Raw genomic sequence first — 17,378 nt, 5'->3', positions numbered from 1 at the left:
TTCGGATGTGTATGACGGAATGAGGAGGTATTTCAGGTGCCAAACACTGGAACCTGCGTTACCCAGGAGTAGGCTGGATTCAGAAGATAACTCTGGCCATCGCCATTGAAGCCAGCGAAGCTGGCACAACGGGGTCTGGGGCAGCGCCCCAGCCGCCGGAGGCAACGCCAGTAAAGTTATAGGATTGAGGCCAGCGAAGCTGGCATAACGGGGTCTGGGGCGGAGCCCCAGCCGCCGGAGGCAAATGTCGCTCCTGTGTGAATTCAGAGATTAGAAACAAAACTTATGTTTGATCAAAATAAATAAAGATAGACTGCTCTCGAGAGACTACTGACGAGAGGAGTCTGCAGTAGAGTCGTTGGCGGGGTCGAATGTGAAGTCAGCTTTTCCACCACGTTTTTCCGAGATGTAGACCTGAGAAATGACCATGTGCTTGTCCACTGCCTTGCACATGTCATAGACAGTTGTAAGCGAAGCCATTGCACCGGTCATGGCTTCCATTTCCACACCGGTTTTACCAAAACATTCCACAGTACATGTGACTTCGACTGAGTTGTCACTGTGGCAGACGACGAGGTTGTTTTTGATTTTAGTCACCATAATGGGATGGCATAATGGAATAATATTAGGGGTCAGTTTAACAGCCATTATACCGGCTATTCTGGCCACGCTAAGGACATCGCCTTTTTTGAGCTGGTTATTGCGGATTAGTGTTGCGACTTGGTCGTTTGAGAATCGTATCACACCTTTCGCAGTTGCACTTCTTCGAGTTTCTTTTTTCTCGCTAATATCGACCATATGAGCTGAACCAGACGAGTCAACATGAGTGAGATCAGAGGTGGTTCGGGTTGTTGAAAATAATCTCAGGCTTCCTAGTTGTCTTGCTGGATTATTAAATGGCATGTGCTTGAATATTGGAGTGTTGTATCCAGCTATTTTATCTATAGTTTTTCTTGTTAGTAAATGGATGCAAAAGATACAAAAGTCTAGCCTGGTGGATGCGCACAAGTGAGCAACCGCTACAGACAGTTAAACTAACCCACCAATTAAGATCATAGGACGATTTTCCATTTTTTCCAGTTCGCCAATTCCAGCATGTTTCGCCTTTTTGTTTTTTACGGCACTTCCAATAATCTCTAAAAGCTCGTGGTCTGACGCACCTTTACGAACCATATCTCGCAAAGATACCTCTGTGTTTCCAAATAAGCAAACCTTGAGATTCCCGTCAGAGGTTATACGGAGCCTATTACAAGAGCCACAGAAGTGTGATGTCATGGATGTTATAAATCCTACTTTTCCAGCGAAATGTCCTCTTGGATCCGTGAATATCTTGGCCGTGTCTCCTCTAGACGCAGCAACTTGGGTTAATGATGGATACTGACTGTGAATCAGACTTAGCATATCATGATAGCTGACCATTTTTTCCGTTGACCACTTGTTACCCGAAAATGGCATGTACTCAATAAAGCGAACCTCGACTGGCTTTTCTTTGGCAATACGCACAAAGTCAAGAATTTCATCATCATTTACTCCTTTCATGACGACAACATTGAGCTTTACTTTTGGTATACCTTGACGAAGAGCTTGATCTAGAGTATTCAACACCTTGGAAAGACCCGCTCTTCGAGTCATGATCATGAATTTTCCTTCCACAAGCGTATCAAGACTCAGATTTAAAGATGTGACTCCATACTGTTTCAGAAGTGGAATCTTACGACCCAGAGCAATTCCATTACTGGTGATAGCAATCTCTTCTAAACCAGGGATCTCACCTAGTCCTTTTACAATATCAATAAAATCCTTTCGAACTGAGGGCTCTCCGCCTGTAAGTCGAATCTTACGGACTCCTTGACTGACAAATAATTTGGCAATTTTCAATATTTCGTCTTTAGTGAGCAAATCAGCCGACGGGGAGAGCTCGACTCCTTCTTCTGGCATGCAGTATATACATCTTAGATTGCATCTTTCTGAGATTGATATTCTTAAATAGTCATGCTCTCTGCCGAATGTATCAGTTAGAAACTCTGAAAACGGTTTCGCAGACCTAATGGCCTCCCACTGTAGTTTCCGCGATACAGGCGACACATCGGTCTCAGTCATGATCCATCTTGTTCCGCTAGTCCTAAGCAGACTAGATTTTATTAGTCCAGTGCGCACTCCCGTAGCACGTTTTATGGTGTAAGCCAATGGAGACCATGATACCAGTCTTGTCATCCTATGATGGAGTTTTGATTGTAAGCAACAGCGGCAGATGCCAACTCCATGCGGTTATTAGCAAGACGTTGTGGGGTCTCAAAGTGCACTTGCATATCCGCATATCAGTGATAGTAGTAGCCCGTGATAAGGTTGTTGATAACATCATAGTCGAGAGAAACGAAAAAGGTATATCGTTAAATTTTAAGACAAACTGAAACGTAGATTTTTGAATTGCGAAGAGTCAATTGGCAGAATAGTAACAGAGGGTGTTATCCCCATCATGCTCAAGCCGGTTTTACAACTGTCTTTATGGATGCTTAGTTACTCACTTATCTACTGTCTAGGTATTTTCTAACAGCGACCAGCTTGACCATGTAAACTATTCGGTTGACTCCGAGAACACACGCAGAATATACTGCTGTTGACGGCATACCCTACTAGCTAAACGAGATGGAACCTGTACTAAATGATCTTCCTCTCATGATTCCATAATTCACATATGACAGTGGCTGTATTTCCAGCACTCTCTTTCCAGATGCAATATTTCCCCTGAAGACTAGGAACAATACTCTAACCTGACTTCTTACCCCTGAAAATTTCAGATGTCGACGTCATTCCTCCCAGCCAAACACTAGCATCGCAGATAAGCACAGATCTGCCGGTATCACTTGCATCAAATGTGGTCAGTGAAGAGCAAACGGAATCTCAGACGGAATGCTTGTTTGTCGCTTAAATCACAGTCCAATTATCAACTCCTGACTTGAATAAAAAGCTCGTCCCTCCACAAATCAAACCCACAAGACAGTCCATCACGTGATCATCAGATGATCTTGGCACGGATAAATATCTATTTAGTCGATACTGTCGATCCGTTTAAGCGTGATATACGGAATGTGGAAAGTAGAAAGGAGTTTAGCTTGACGTCAACGATTTACCGAGAATGGTAAGACTAGCATGACAAGGTATGACATGGCAGGTCATTCAGGCTCAGAAGAGAAGAACGAAATGACTCGATAGACACTCGTACTACGATCGATCTAAACTGAGGTCCACAGAAAAAACGAACAACCCCCCTTCTCCTTTGTGCGTCCGTGACTTTACAAAGCCCGACTGAGCCGTTGTTACCGCTGTTACCGTCAAAGACCTCCTGATTTTGAATTATACTCAAATCGACTGCAATGGCATAGAAATGAGCCACGGGATCTGAAGTAGACGCAAACGTACCCCACGTCGGGATTTTTTAATTCAACTGCCGATAGAAGGCGCAAGGGGTTGCGAGATGCATGCAAATCAGGCCCCACCCCCGCATCACAAGTACCCCGCAACAAAGTTAGTTTGAACCCTGTTTCGCAGTTCTGTTGAATATATTAAATTATAGCATGGCGGGGTTGTGGGGGTCTTTTTTGAGACATTGCCAGAGACATGGTCTTCGATACCAACAATAGCAACAAGTGAGTGTGCGTGAGATCCCAACAATAACAGACATTAGCACACGTAAACCACAAGCCAAAGATGATTTCAGATGGCATCTGACCTGTGTGATCTGTGGCCTGTGGTCTGTGTGGCACGGCCTATGGTATGTGGTCTGGCCTGTAGCCCTGACCTATGTGACCTGTCGGGTAAGAGGACGAGCTTGCTAGTTGCTACCCGCAGTTTAGTAGTTAGATAGAGCAAAATGTGCCAGCAACAAAACTAGCCGAACAATCCGGAAATGACACAGACGGCGACATAGAATGAACGTGCTATTTACCTCGTAAACACCTTTTGGGACTAAAGTATTATTATTTTTATTCATGTATATAGTAAGATAGTAAGGGGTTAAAGCCAGATGCAAGAGTGTGCTGACTACATACTCGTTAAATCCGTGGATTCATGTGGCGGCAGGTGTCTGCATCCATGTCTCCCCCTATCCCCGTCAGTGTGGCGTTACAGATGTATAACTCCGGACCCTTTTTTGTGTGGTTGAATTTGCGCCTTCATTCTTAAAAAGTAGATTTTACAGATAGTAAATATAAGAACTTGATCTCGTATTTGTGTAATAGTAATAATAAATCGCAAGACAGGTCACTCGCACAAATCTACTAATCAAACGAAATTGTTGGGAAATCACCGTGTGGCCACTGCTCGGATACTATCTCCTGTTAATGTGTTAAGCATGCATGCATACTTCAGGGTGCAGGAAGTTTTTCCTGGCTCATGCGGTCGATCAGAGATCTCCGGGTGAGAACCCCTCTCAGACTTTAATTAGATACAATTGTGTCGTATAACAATATCGGTGATAGGGGAGGTATACTGCCAGATAGGAGATAGCATCGATGCGTCACCTAAGGGGTTGTATGTGTCGAATAATGTATATATTGCCTAGTTGGTGCTGAACAAACGAGATACTCTTTTTTTTTTTTTTATTTCTTTAATTTTGACTTTAAATTTTTGGTACCTAACTGCTTTTTCAAATACAGTTTTTGACCGATATCAAATTAATTAAAAAAAGTAAAATACATTTGGCTCAGACTCGGCAAGATCTAAACCGGCTTCTTGGGAAAGTATAAATTAGCAATACCTAGTCGGTCAACCTTCAACAGTCAGCAGTCAGTGTTTTTTGTAGTAGTTAGAACTCACAGTCGGGCAGTCAGTGTCTCGCAGTTAAATTTCGTGGTCAGGAGTTAGCATCCGCGGTTAGAATTCGTAGTCAGAATCCAGAAGTCAGCGTTAGTATTGCAGTGAGTATCTCGAATTCAGCATCCGCAGTCAGGAGTCAGGAGTCAGCAGCTACATCAGGAGTAATCCAATCAACTCATTTAAGACCGACGCTTAATCACACAGTGTGCATATTCCCAGACAACTCTCCCCCCCATCTTTTTTTATTGCCCCTTTTATCGCCGGTGCATTAGGTTCGGCCGACATAAATATCACACACATCCGACTGACTCGTCATCGGTCCGACTTTTTTTTTCTTGCCGTTCTATCCATTTCTGATTTTTTTTTCGGGGTGGTAAGTCATTTCCGTTTCCCCGTTTTCCACCAACCGCTGACCACGATATCGGCAGTTAATCAAGTGACTTTCTATCTCTTGCCGTGAAAAAACAGCTCCTTTCGTTAGACTTGACAGGCAGTTCGATTCCACTGCAGCTTACATCCGAGCCGGGGATATTACGTCGATCCATACCAGTTCCAGCCGAGTCGGAACTTTTTTTTATTAAACACCGACAGCTCCGGTGTTAAGACTTGAGTATATATTCTAGGGATACTAGATTTGATCTCATAGTCATTTTTCACAGTAAAAGATTTTTTCTTACAATTACTTGGTAACAGCATATACAGCCATCCAGCGAAATGTCCAACGCACGACGGCTAGCTAGAACCACCACCAATCTACCACCGTGTGTGGTTCAAATCCACCCTAATGATAGCTCTGTGTGTTTAGTAGGCACCTATCAGTTAGAAGAAGAGGGTATGAGAAGAGGAAGTTTAGATGTGTACAGAAATTATAATAACCGACTGGATTTCGAGTCGTCAAGTGAAACTGATTCTTCCATTTTGGATGTTAAAATATGCCCTCATGATCCATCTCTAGTATTCACTGCCCAGTCTACTGGCAGTATTATTGCTTGGAAAATATCAGTTCCAGCCCACTCGCCATCTTCAAACCCATCTTCACCATCATCTGAAGAAGAATCTGTTCTGGGTCGTTCGCCGGCATCTATTTCATCTATTTCATCGATCTCATCCAGATCATCCAGATCATCTGTTTCTGCCAGAGCTTCGTTGCCACCGGTTTCTCTGAAAAAAATCGACCAGTTCCAACTATTTCCTGAAACTACTCTTGTTTTGGCTATTTGCTTTTCCCCTGAAGACCCTACTATCATGTCTGCTACCCTTTCTTCAGGAGAAGTGGCCATGCTTAAATTCGCCAATAACGGTGCACCAGTCATTACTGGACTCAGCCATACACATCTATTAGAATCATGGACATCGGCCATCGGATCACGATCTCTTAGCAACGTTTTATTTTCCGGTGGAGACGACAGTCTGCTTGCAGCCCACGACATGAGACTGATGAGCGAGACCGAATCCGGCGTGATCTGGACGTCAGTCAAATTGCACGATGCCGGTGTGACATCGATTCTTCCATCCAGTAAGAATTGGATGTCGTCGAACCCCAACTATCTTTGGACCGGTGGATACGACGACCACCTGCGAGCTATTGATCTGCGAACCGGTCCAAACAACTCTTTAGAATCATACCTGCCACCCACCGTTTCTTCCAGTATCAACCTTCGAGGAGGAGTCTGGAGGCTGACTCCCAGTCCTAAAGAAGGCGACGACAGGGTTCTTGCCTGTTGTATGTACGAAGGAGCCCGAATCGTGAGCCCTGACCGACCAGCCACTGTCCAACGAGTCATTCGCAAGGGCCACGAATCCATGGTCTACGGCGGCGACTGGACCGCCGACGGCAGCCAAATGATCACCTGCAGTTTCTACGACAAACAACTGCAACTGTGGTCCAGCCAAGACAAAGAAGAAGACTACCCTCGCTTCGAACAAGAGTCGGCTTATGCCCAGCTCAACAACGAGTCGCTCCGCACCCAAAGCCTCCTCTCCACGCCCGAAATCAGCATGTAACCTAGCATACGACCTAACGACCAAAAGCCCCCTCTTTTCTCTTGTAATGAATAGCTAATGACACGATCTCTCCTCTCCCTCTCCGTGACTGCCTCCGGCGGCTGGGGCTCCGCCCCAGACCCCGCTGCTCCTCTCGCTGCGCTCGAGTCGGGCGTGGGGATCCCCAGCTGACTCGGTGGTTCAATATTCCAATATTCCAAACGGCCTCACCCCCACGCCCGACTCGAGCGCAGCGAGAGGAGCAGCGGGGTCTGGGGCGGAGCCCCAGCCGCCGGAGGCAGGTCCGGAAACGTAGAAAGAGTGCTATTTACAGGGGTTATTTACAGGGGGTTACTTGAAGGAGGTGGTGACGTCCATGCGGATGGCACCCTGGGCCTCGAGCTCGCGGATCCGGCGGTCTCTGTTCTCGGTGTTGACCCGTTTTTGTTTGAAGTATTTGATCTGGGGCAGTGTTAGGTTTTGGTTTTGTGAGGAGAGTTTGTTGGTGGAAGACTTACCCAGCTCTCGATACAGTGCTTTTCAAAGTCAGCGTTTTCGGGACCGCATTTCTCTTTTGTCAGCTTGGCATCTTTGTCTGCATCGATGATGTTGTTCTTGTCGAGACAGGCAAAGAACTTGTCTCGGTGATCCCAGCATTCCTTGCGAGACGACTTTTTAGTCATCTCCTCAGGAGCCGGGTGACTCGTTTCGCCTCCAAACCATGCCATTTCCTGTTTTTCTGGTACTGGTTGGTTCTGTTGGTTAATTAATGTCTCGGATATTGTCAATGTCAGTCGCAATTATTAGCTTCATGGCATGAAGTTAAAGCCGCACATACTATCAAGCTCATCTCATCGCAGAGGCTCATGTCGGAGAAGAGTTATATATTTATATTGTCAGTTACAAAAATTAAATAGTTTTGCAATAAAAAAGAGCCAACTGGTATCTGCAGTGAGGTGATAACAGTTAAGAATGACGAGAAATACTGTTTAAATAGTCCAATTATTAAGTGAATTGATACGGCTCTACAATTCTACTCGTCGATGCTCTCTACCCACTGTTTGAGCTGTTCGTAGTCTACTTCCTGAGGTTCATTATTAGATCTGCTGGGTGTGAATTGCGAGATCGGGATGCCTCCTCGTATAGCAACAACACTGGGAATACTTTTAACCATGTACCGATTGAGCAGACCCTTGATCTCTGGCTGGTCGGCCTCTAAGTCCACTAACGAGACAGTCTTGGATGTTTCGTTTAAAACGATCTTTTCCAACTGTTCAGTCAAACTTTTCGAAAGAGGATCATGGTGACCCGTGAAATTAGCCAAAAGTGGAGTGGGCAACACCAACAACGTTTCAAGTTCCGATTCATACCGGAGAGGAACCTCGTACCGTCTGTTCTTCTGCGGCGCCTGTTTGTTCCAGAACCAGAATTGCCGTTGTTGCTGGAACTGTTTCGATGCACCAATGCCAACCACACCGGCCGCAACAGTTCCCACCGCCAAGACTTTACCGCTAAGGGGCATTATAACTTTAGACATTTAATGAACACTGATAGACAATGAAACTTAGTTCGCCAACCGCCCGAAAATACCCAGCATCTCCGGTCACGTGACTGGTTTTTTCGGCCCTCTACCTCCTCCTCCCTCCATAACCGGAACTCAAACCTCTCTTACTCCCCACAGATGTCACCCGGACCCCCAGCCGCCGGAGGCACTCCGGGCCCGGCCACCTGCCTCCGGCGGCTGGGGCTCCGCCCCAGACCCCGTGGTGCTCGCTTTGCGAGCGGATTGGGGGTGTGTGGACCAGTGGGGAGGATGTAACGGTGACATTTGGGGGCTGCGTGGATGGGGGTACCGAGAAGTGAGCAGTGGTTGACTGGAGATCGGATAGAGTTTGATAGAGTTTGAGCTAGATGATTATTGGGTGCTGCGGTAAGCCTGGACTTTGAATTGTAGTTAATTGGGAGCTGAAGATTATGTTTATTGCCGTGGGGGTTGAATTAAAATGGGAGATCGAGATCAGCGATGCTCGATGCCATGCACTAGGGCAGGGTGAATGGGTGTGTTCTATGCAGGGTCTCTGCCAAGCCTGGTCATTTGGGCTTAACTTTATTAGTATCGGCTGTTTTTTGAACACGAAAGTTTGTTTGTTGGGTAGTAGGGGTGTAAACTGGTCGTTTTGGCAAGGAAAATCTATTATAAATCGGGAGGAGAGCGGCTGGTGCTCGAGGTAGAGTGTATGCTTGGCTTTGCACGATATTCAGGGGCACGAGTCAAGTGAGTTAGCAGCATACGGCGATCGTCAGGCCCGTAGAAAGAAAAAAGAACACGCATGTCTTTATCAGGATAATCTTCCCGAGTAGCCAAGAATTGGCCATTTGTAGTATTATTTGCAATTTAAAGTACGGTGGCAGTATTAGTAGTAAGTTAGCGTTTGATTACGAGTAGCAGAAGTTGGTTGTGTGAATAGAGTGCACAGAGTCTAATTAAGTGTCAGTTTAAGCACCATCAATTTTTTGATCAAGATAATCGATCTGATAAGTATTGTCAGATCGTAACCACCGCATATCCGCAGGCCCACTGCCTATGCAATTATGGCCGTACTTAAAAAGTTTATTTTTTTGCCAACCAGGTTTCTTTTGCCTCGACAGTTTTCCATTAGTTGAGTTTCAGTCAATTTTAAGGACTGGCCCAACCATAAATCAATGAAATTGGCTTTTCGGTGGATCGCTCCGATATATATAATGGGACTCGCTCGCGGCTGGTCAAGGTAACCTAGATTTATTATTTCAGACACTTTTTGATCTCTTGAGTTTACAGAGGTCATCTATTGGACAGAAGACAAGCAATAAGCCAGTAAAACAGGCGACTCAGAAACTAATTAATATAATTGCTGTTGATCCTTGCGGTATAGGTAGATATTTCAGCATCTGATTAGATTTGGGTATTGGATTTGGGCATTGATTTGGACTTTGAGTATCGAACATTGACCATTGACATCGAAAATCCGAATATCAGTACCGCTTCTGTCTATACTTTCGTTGTGCAATATCTGAATATCAGTACCTATCCTGTACAACATCTGAATATCCATATCGTATCGTTCCTACACATTTGTAACAACCTCATACTCACATTTCCTCAGTTGTGTACCACTTCTATACCGCTTCTCTACTAACTGTGTACAACATATTTCGTGCTTGTGCTACCTGTACAACCGTTCAAAATTTTATTACCAACCACAGTCAGTGGAACGCCATCAAAATCATCATTGTATCCCATATTCGTCGTACAATCAACTGTACATTGTATCCAGAAATAACAAATTAACCTTTGGTCTGCATTGTACCGCCGATTATTTCCCTACTCTATTACGATTAACGTCCCCACCGGCGAAGCGACGTTGACATTAAATTACGCCTCAATTACTAAACAGAAAGGTTACCTGCATATTATATTTTGCAGCCTGCAAAGAGTGGATAGAGATTCCGTCATATTACTAAACTTGTGATCCCCCCCCTGAACCCTGAACCGCTGACGCGCCTACATTTATATAATGCTCGAGGACCACAATAACCGTTCGTCTTTACTATCCGACAATTCTCAGTTATCATCGAATTTGGCTTCTGAAACAGAAAGTTCTGTATCGACCGTATCCACTTCTTGTAGCTCACAAAGTTGCAGTCCTGGTTCTACAAGTCGTCCTTCATCGGTTGTTGTTGCAGGTCCAAGTTGTTTTAAATTAAGCTTAGATCATTTTGCGCATTTGGCCGACTCTACCGACCCCGACTTTGTCGACACATCCCGCCAGCCGCATGATCTGTTGCACCTTGAATCTCAACCAAGCACTGACAAATTGAGAAGTGAACCTGATCATTGTTTAGATCAAGGTTATTCGAGTCAAAACGAGCAACTTTTTTTGGACGAGGACAGTGGTTATAGTGTACCCAAGCACAGTTTAGAAGAATATCGACAAAAATCGGATTCCAGGTCCAATCCGCCCTCTCAGCTGTCTCAACCGTCGCCTTTTGTCGAGAACATTCCAAATCAACAGTGCCGTAAGGACTCAATTTCTGAATCAAATTCTGATCAAATTCTGGATTCAAATCTTGATCATTTGGTCGACCAAGGTTTCATTGAAGAGAATAAATCGTTGTTACAAGGTCACAAGAACGAAAACTTGCAAGTCCACACTGAGTCGACTCCTTCTCCGCACTTTTTGAATCTACCCCCGCATCACACCTCAGACTTATCACAACAGGTAGCTTGGATATCCAGTCAATCGGACCAAAATATAAAGAGTTTGTATCAGCAACAGCTCAGTCGACACCAGCATCTCCAGCTGCAGCAATTACTACAGTTCCCTGCAGCCAGCTCTTGGTCATACCAACATTCTGAACAACATCAACAGCTGTTAGAACGCAGTATCCAAGCAACTGCAACTGGTTTGAACAACTCCATAACTGTCTTGGAAAGTCAAAACCAACAAAGAAATCACCAACAAACTCACAACCCACCACTAAGTCAAAATCAGAACACAACAATGTCGTCACCAAAATCCACAACAGAAGACCAGTCTGAGCTATCTTCAGCTCAAAGAACTCCTCCATTGTCAAGATCCAGTAATGCTCTGGCTGACAACTCAGTCTTTGAGTCCATGTCGATGATTTCTCCTGCATTCACTCCAGTTCCTGCCGACTTCTCTCCTGCATCGTCTTTGTATGCCTCACAATTGGACCTAGCAGAAGCTGTTGAGAAAGCTGCTATTGCTACTGGCACAGCATCCAGTTCACAGATTGATCCCAATGCCGCTATCAAAGCTGAGCGTGCTCCAGATCAAACCATCAAACAAAAGGCCAGTCTTAAAGAGATACTGGCCAACGAATCAGCATTATCAACAGCACAAACTTCAACAACGCTGGCACCTGGCCTGACAACCGACAATACCAGCGTTCCACCACATGTTAGAAAAGCATCAGCTGCCGGACTCGTTGAACGCAGTCTTGATGACGTGCTACCCGAGGTTATCTGTGAGTCGAGAGCACGAATCCCGACTACGTCAGGAACAGAGATCTTCCTTCATTTATACCGCAACAACATCGACAATAAAGAGCATCTGGCCATTGTATTTGGTCAAGATATCCATTCTAAGACGTTATTTGCCGCAAGACCTGGCGAGACCGAGCAAGATCGTATGACTCGAGGTGCTTATGTTGGCCGGCTTTTCCCCGGCAGACAGCGTAGTGACGAAGGCGAACTGGCTACTCCGAAATCCGAGCGGTCTCATAAAGACACACTCGTACGGATCCACTCTGAATGCTACACGGGAGAGACTGCCTGGTCAGCACGATGCGACTGTGGTGAACAGCTGGACGAAGCTGCTCGTCTCATGGCCAAAGAAGGATACGGAGTCATTGTATACCTACGACAAGAGGGCCGTGGTATCGGACTCGGTGAGAAACTCAAGGCATACAATCTCCAAGATCTTGGAGCCGACACAGTGACTGCTAATCTGATGCTGAGACACCCAGCTGACGCCCGATCGTTCTCACTGGCCACGGCCATTCTGCTCGATCTCGGACTGGACCACATCCGCCTGCTGACGAACAACCCCGACAAAATCGTGGCCGTCGAGGGCAAACAGAAACAGATCACCGTCACCGAACGTGTGCCCATGATCCCGCTGTCGTGGCAGAACAAGGGCGGGTTCAAGAGCCCCGAGGTCGACAAATACCTCCAAACCAAAGTACAACGCATGGGCCATCTCCTGAACCTATCTACCATTTAAATATAACATCTGTGTTAGTTACTTGTGCCCTGCTGCCTCCGGCGGCTGGGGCTCCGCCCCAGACCCCGCTGCTCCTCTCGCTTCGCTCGAGTCGGTCGTCCACGGTCCCAGCAATCTCCTGCGAAGCAGGAGCTACGGGGTCTGGGGCGGAGCCCCAGCCGCCGGAGGCAGACCCCCAGAGAGAAAATACAAAAAAATTGAATAAATACACATTAGATCTGGGACCAGTACTGGTCGAGAGGGAACTCTTGCAGCCAGTTGTCCCAGTCGCTGAGGTCGAAGGACAGTGGTGGCCGACTGAAGATGTCGTTGGGACGCTGTTCGGGTTGTTGCTGTTGCTGGCTGTAGTTTGAGAAACCGGAACTGCCAGGGGTTGAAGACTGGTCTTCGTAGGGGTGTGGCAGTTTGGATGCCTTTTTGAGCATTTCGACGCCCTCGTCGGGACTGGGTTTGGTACCTGCGGGTTGGTTGTAGAGCGATTCCAGGGTCTCGATGATTTTGAGTCCGGATTTCGCAATTCGGATGGATGAGGTAGACCGGTTGGGTCGACACTGTTCCGAAACCGTCAATTCTAGCAGGTAATGGAGTTTGGCGGCTGTTGTCTTGGCACAGTCTCCACAGAGTATGAACTGGTCGGTAGTGGCTAGCTTGATCGAGTAGAAGAGTGCGTTGTCGACCAAAAAGGTGACGAGCTCAGTAAGACCAAACGACCGTTCGTACTTCATGAGCTCCGTAACATGGGTACAGAACTCAAAATTGGACAGAAAGTACTGCTCAGTGCTGTACATACGATGGGTTCGGTTCTCAGAGCTCAGGAAGAGCCGGTGCATTCGTGACCGGAAAAAGTTCTTGATCACTAGAATGTACAACCTTTGCATGATAATGACGTTCTTGAACGGACTGTCGTACTCTTCGATGTTGAACGAGTACGATAACTCACATCCCTGGGAGAAAGTCCATTCACTGACTTGCTGATCAAGCTCCGTGAGTTTTGCATTGGATGGCTCGCTTTTGTGCACTTCGTCAATCAGTGTGGTGTACAGAGGAACCATCTTGTTCAGAGCATCACGGAAACTCGTCTCGTAGTTGAATTCATGGTTGTTATCAGGAAGATCACAGTCATAAAACTCTGGTCGAATCGTATACGGACGACCCAGTAACAGTGCCAGTTTTCGTTCCGTCAACAATAAAGAGTACCAAGTACGTGAACGCATTCGTTGTTTTTTGGTATCAATAGGCTCGCCTCTCAAGGGGAAGGGCCATTTCCGATGATATCCCATGCCAATAGCGACCGTGATGGCCATACCCAGCTTGGCCCACGCTTCTTCAAACTTGCCACCAATATCACACGCATGAACCCGCAATAAATGCAATACCAGCAACCCGTCCGAATACTCGAGTCTGTTTCCAGCAAGAACATCCGAAGAAAGATTAAAACTCATTTCCTCGTAACGACGAGCCTCTTCATCCCGGCACAATAAACTACATCCCAATGAAAGTACCATGTAAATAGCAGAGTTGATACAAGATACATTCTCGGTTTTCAGTGAGTTGCGCAGTTCCTGCCATTCAAAACAGCCGATATACCAGTGAAGTCGGTCATAGTAAGCCTGTAGGATCAATTCCATGTCAGGAATCGAGTCAACAGGGAAATAACTTAGATCACCGTCCATAAAGCTATATGGACCACGACATAGAAGGAGCGAGGGACCCGAAGAAGGACCGTAGTATCTTGACACAGTTCTTTGATTGGATTCGCCCAATCGTAGTACAAAGTCGATTTTACCGTGAATATCGCTAGAACTTGAGCCGAGCATGCTGCCATGGGTAGAAATACCATGTTTATTGGCAATAGAAGCAGCAGTAGCATTAGCATTAGGGGAACTACCATTAGTAGCGGATGACACGAAAGCACTGGCACACATGTTACCAACACCATCTGGTCCGGTGGTACAATTGCCGCCAGACGATGTCATTGAAGACGCTGAAGTGACCGAACCAGGGTCGTCTGTACAGGAACTGCATATAGAATCTGGAGTAGCAGTTGTGTTGCCAGTATTAGGTACCGAGTTGGGCCCTGAACCAGGAGCACTGGATGTGAATGTCATGCCAGCACCTGTATTGTATTGAGAGTTCAACCCTGAGCTCGACACTGAATTGATACTAGTACCCGAACTGGCGCCAGCACCGGACACCATATTAGAGCCTGCTGGACCCGAGCTTACCAGACCCGAACCTGCTAAACTCGAGCCTGTTAGACCTGAACCTGCTAAGCTCGAGCTTGTTAGACCTGAGCCTGCTAAACTCGAGCTTGTTAGACCCGAACCTGTTAAACCCGAGCCAACATTCACAGTAGAACTAGAATCAGTACGAGGGATCTGACTACCAGGTAGCAAGTTCACATTGGCTTCAAAATTAATACTAGACCCCGAAAAACGATTGCCTGTACCAACAACAAGAGGATATCGGATGTTAGTAATGGCAGAGGTTCTTGATAGTTGTGGAACAGGGGATCTGTCATTTGCATTTGGGATGTGAACTGGACCTGCACCGGTAATGGAGACAGTTGATGGACCACCACCAGAAACCAATCCAACCGATTGAGAAGCTGATGTAGGAACAGGAGTCATGGCCGAACTGGACGTAACAGAACTTACTGAGTTCGGACCAGGACTATTCTCGAGATCCTCAGTTTTAACATCTGCATCGGATACAGTTCCCGAAACACTTTCGGCGATTCTGGCAGGTGCTCTCGAAGCACTATTCCTTTGGGATTTGGCAGTAGGCACATCATAAGTGCATTCAAGACCACGGATCCTACAATTCGTACAAGGAGTTTGTTTACAGCATTTCCGCTTAGCCTTTGCACAAGGCAAACAAGATTTATGAGCTCGATTTCGTTTTCGTTTCTGTGGTTCAGCAGTGGTAGTTTTCCCGGCATCACCAGACTTCGTGGAATTAGAACCAACACTACTAGCACTGCCATTGCTATTATTACCGGTACTAGACCGCCGACTGTCACTACCACTGCTATTACTATTACTATTATTGGAGCCCCGACGGACTCCAGGCACCGACTCGCTCGAAACGGATGACATTGTTCCTCAGTAGAATCAAATAAAAAAAATTATAAAAAATATGTCGTGAGTGACCACTTGTTGGAATCAAGATTCACTTTTATCAGAACAGTAGCTTGACAAAACACCCATCGACCGCTCACAACTTTGCTTCGAACTACTGACCTGACAAACCACACTATATCGAAAAGCGATCGTCCTTCAGATTGGTAATCATCTCATGTCATTACAGATGTGCCCGTACCCTATTGAACTTTTAACCGGCAGACTGCATATACAAGATAGTATCCGCTAGCGACCGAACTAACTAATTCGACACTTTATTCACAAACCTGACTGGCTCTTGTTCAGTCCATGACTTTTTCTATGTTGCATTGTGATTCAACTTCTAGCGTTCGGACTTCTGTAAAATCTGTGAGTTCAACCACCTGCATCACCATGCAAACGACTCTGCCCATGGCTTTTCTCCCACTGCCCACTCTCACCTCTCAACCTTCTAAACTTCACAAAAAGCTAACATTGACTTACTTCCCCGACGCATCTCTTACAAAACCTGTCCACAGCCAACCCACCAATCGCCACCTGCTGACCACTATCTCTCCATAGTTCTCCACGGACTTGCATCTCGGAAAAACTCCGGCACCAAAACCGTTCTCACCTGCATGACCATGCATACATACCCCTCTACATCAGGCAGAGCCCCGGAGATAACGCACACTTACACTCCGGTCCGGTTGTGGGAGCTCTTCTAAACCAGGACGGACCATGGCGGGGGGTCGGTGTGCCTCCGGCGGCTGGGGCTGCGCCCCAGACCCCGCGGCTCCTCTCGCTTCGCTCGAGTCGTTGCGTCGACGTTCGCGGGATTCTCCTGCGAAGCAGGAGCTACGGGGTCTGGGGCAGCGCCCCAGCCGCCGGAGGCACACCCTCCTCCCTGATAAATGCTCCAGTTCCGTTTATATACAGTCCGGACAGGACCCCGAGTCCGGGGTAGAGTCCGGTAACGCCGGTTGGGCCGGCCCAGGGTCCGGTGCGGTGGTCGGTTTGTGGTGTTTGTCGACGTGGCCAAGGTCGCGGTGGGGATCAATGACGTCGCGGACCAGTCGTTTGAGGTCTTTGGAGTCGGGGAACCCGCCGTGTGTTTTGCGATCCCATAAGAGGACAGGCTGCTGGTCGCCGAGTGTGAGTGTGACTGTGAATATTCCGCCAGATTTCGGTATGAGTGCTACTTCCCCCAGATCTTCTCCGAAGGTTGAGAGGAGTTCTTGGAGGTACCAGACAGCTCGGAAGTTCCAGCGGCACTTCGTACAGAACTCAATTGCAATGCGTGGTTTCGCCAGAGGTTGTTCTCCCATTGATGCAGTCCAAAGTCCAATCCAGATAAAAAGACAGAAGAAAGAGAGAGCCCTTTTAAAGAATACCCTTCAAATGCAGTGCAAATAAATAATAGAGGATCTATAGATCAAAAGTCATGGACATCCAAGATCGATAGTGGTAAAATATGAGGGTGAGTGATGCTCTGCAGAACCACTTCTGCATGTAAGTTACTATCGTCACATGACACCAGGTTCGCTGCATCGCGGGAACGCGGCAGGAACACCGACCTGCACTTCTGAAACGAGAGTGCAGTCGGATTTGGCGGGTCTTGAACCAGAGACTACCGAGCTTTTCTGGCTGCTAAAGCTGGTTTTTAGAATTTTGATTTTCATACGAGTACTGT

The 17,378-nt window shown here is 46.6% G+C and overlaps 6 protein-coding genes across 6 annotated transcripts; 2 read left to right on the top strand and 4 right to left on the bottom strand.

Annotated features, from left to right (window-relative positions):
- Positions 1-327: 327 nt before the first annotated feature.
- On the bottom strand, positions 328-903 carry ERP3 (Molybdenum cofactor biosynthesis protein C; the record flags this gene model as incomplete). Its single annotated transcript, XM_018881484.1, has 1 exon — positions 328-903. The coding sequence occupies one exon, from the start codon at positions 901-903 to the stop codon at positions 328-330; it is 576 nt and encodes a 191-aa protein (XP_018734073.1).
- A 126-nt stretch (positions 904-1,029) lies between these two features.
- On the bottom strand, positions 1,030-2,214 carry AWJ20_4415 (Molybdenum cofactor biosynthesis protein A; the record flags this gene model as incomplete). Its single annotated transcript, XM_018881483.1, has 1 exon — positions 1,030-2,214. The coding sequence occupies one exon, from the start codon at positions 2,212-2,214 to the stop codon at positions 1,030-1,032; it is 1,185 nt and encodes a 394-aa protein (XP_018734072.1).
- Positions 2,215-5,529: 3,315 nt separating this feature from the next.
- On the top strand, positions 5,530-6,819 carry RRT2 (diphthamide synthase; the record flags this gene model as incomplete). The annotated part of the gene is made up of 1 exon (XM_018881482.1): positions 5,530-6,819. One exon carries the CDS (start codon positions 5,530-5,532, stop codon positions 6,817-6,819), a length of 1,290 nt encoding a protein of 429 aa, XP_018734071.1.
- Positions 6,820-7,831: 1,012 nt separating this feature from the next.
- On the bottom strand, positions 7,832-8,335 carry AWJ20_4413 (uncharacterized protein; the record flags this gene model as incomplete). Its single annotated transcript, XM_018881481.1, has 1 exon — positions 7,832-8,335. One exon carries the CDS (start codon positions 8,333-8,335, stop codon positions 7,832-7,834), a length of 504 nt encoding a protein of 167 aa, XP_018734070.1.
- A 2,017-nt stretch (positions 8,336-10,352) lies between these two features.
- RIB1 (GTP cyclohydrolase II) lies at positions 10,353-12,584 on the top strand (the record flags this gene model as incomplete). Its single annotated transcript, XM_018881480.1, has 1 exon — positions 10,353-12,584. One exon carries the CDS (start codon positions 10,353-10,355, stop codon positions 12,582-12,584), a length of 2,232 nt encoding a protein of 743 aa, XP_018734069.1.
- Positions 12,585-12,796: 212 nt separating this feature from the next.
- ASG1 (Asg1p) lies at positions 12,797-15,682 on the bottom strand (the record flags this gene model as incomplete). The annotated part of the gene is made up of 1 exon (XM_018881479.1): positions 12,797-15,682. One exon carries the CDS (start codon positions 15,680-15,682, stop codon positions 12,797-12,799), a length of 2,886 nt encoding a protein of 961 aa, XP_018734068.1.
- Positions 15,683-17,378: the final 1,696 nt, after the last annotated feature.

This window comes from Sugiyamaella lignohabitans, chromosome C (genome assembly GCF_001640025.1).
Source record: "Sugiyamaella lignohabitans strain CBS 10342 chromosome C, complete sequence".
Lineage (NCBI taxonomy): Eukaryota > Fungi > Ascomycota > Dipodascomycetes > Dipodascales > Trichomonascaceae > Sugiyamaella > Sugiyamaella lignohabitans.
The sequence above is the reverse complement of the archived record's forward strand: the minus strand, read 5'-3'. Positions and strand labels throughout refer to the sequence as shown.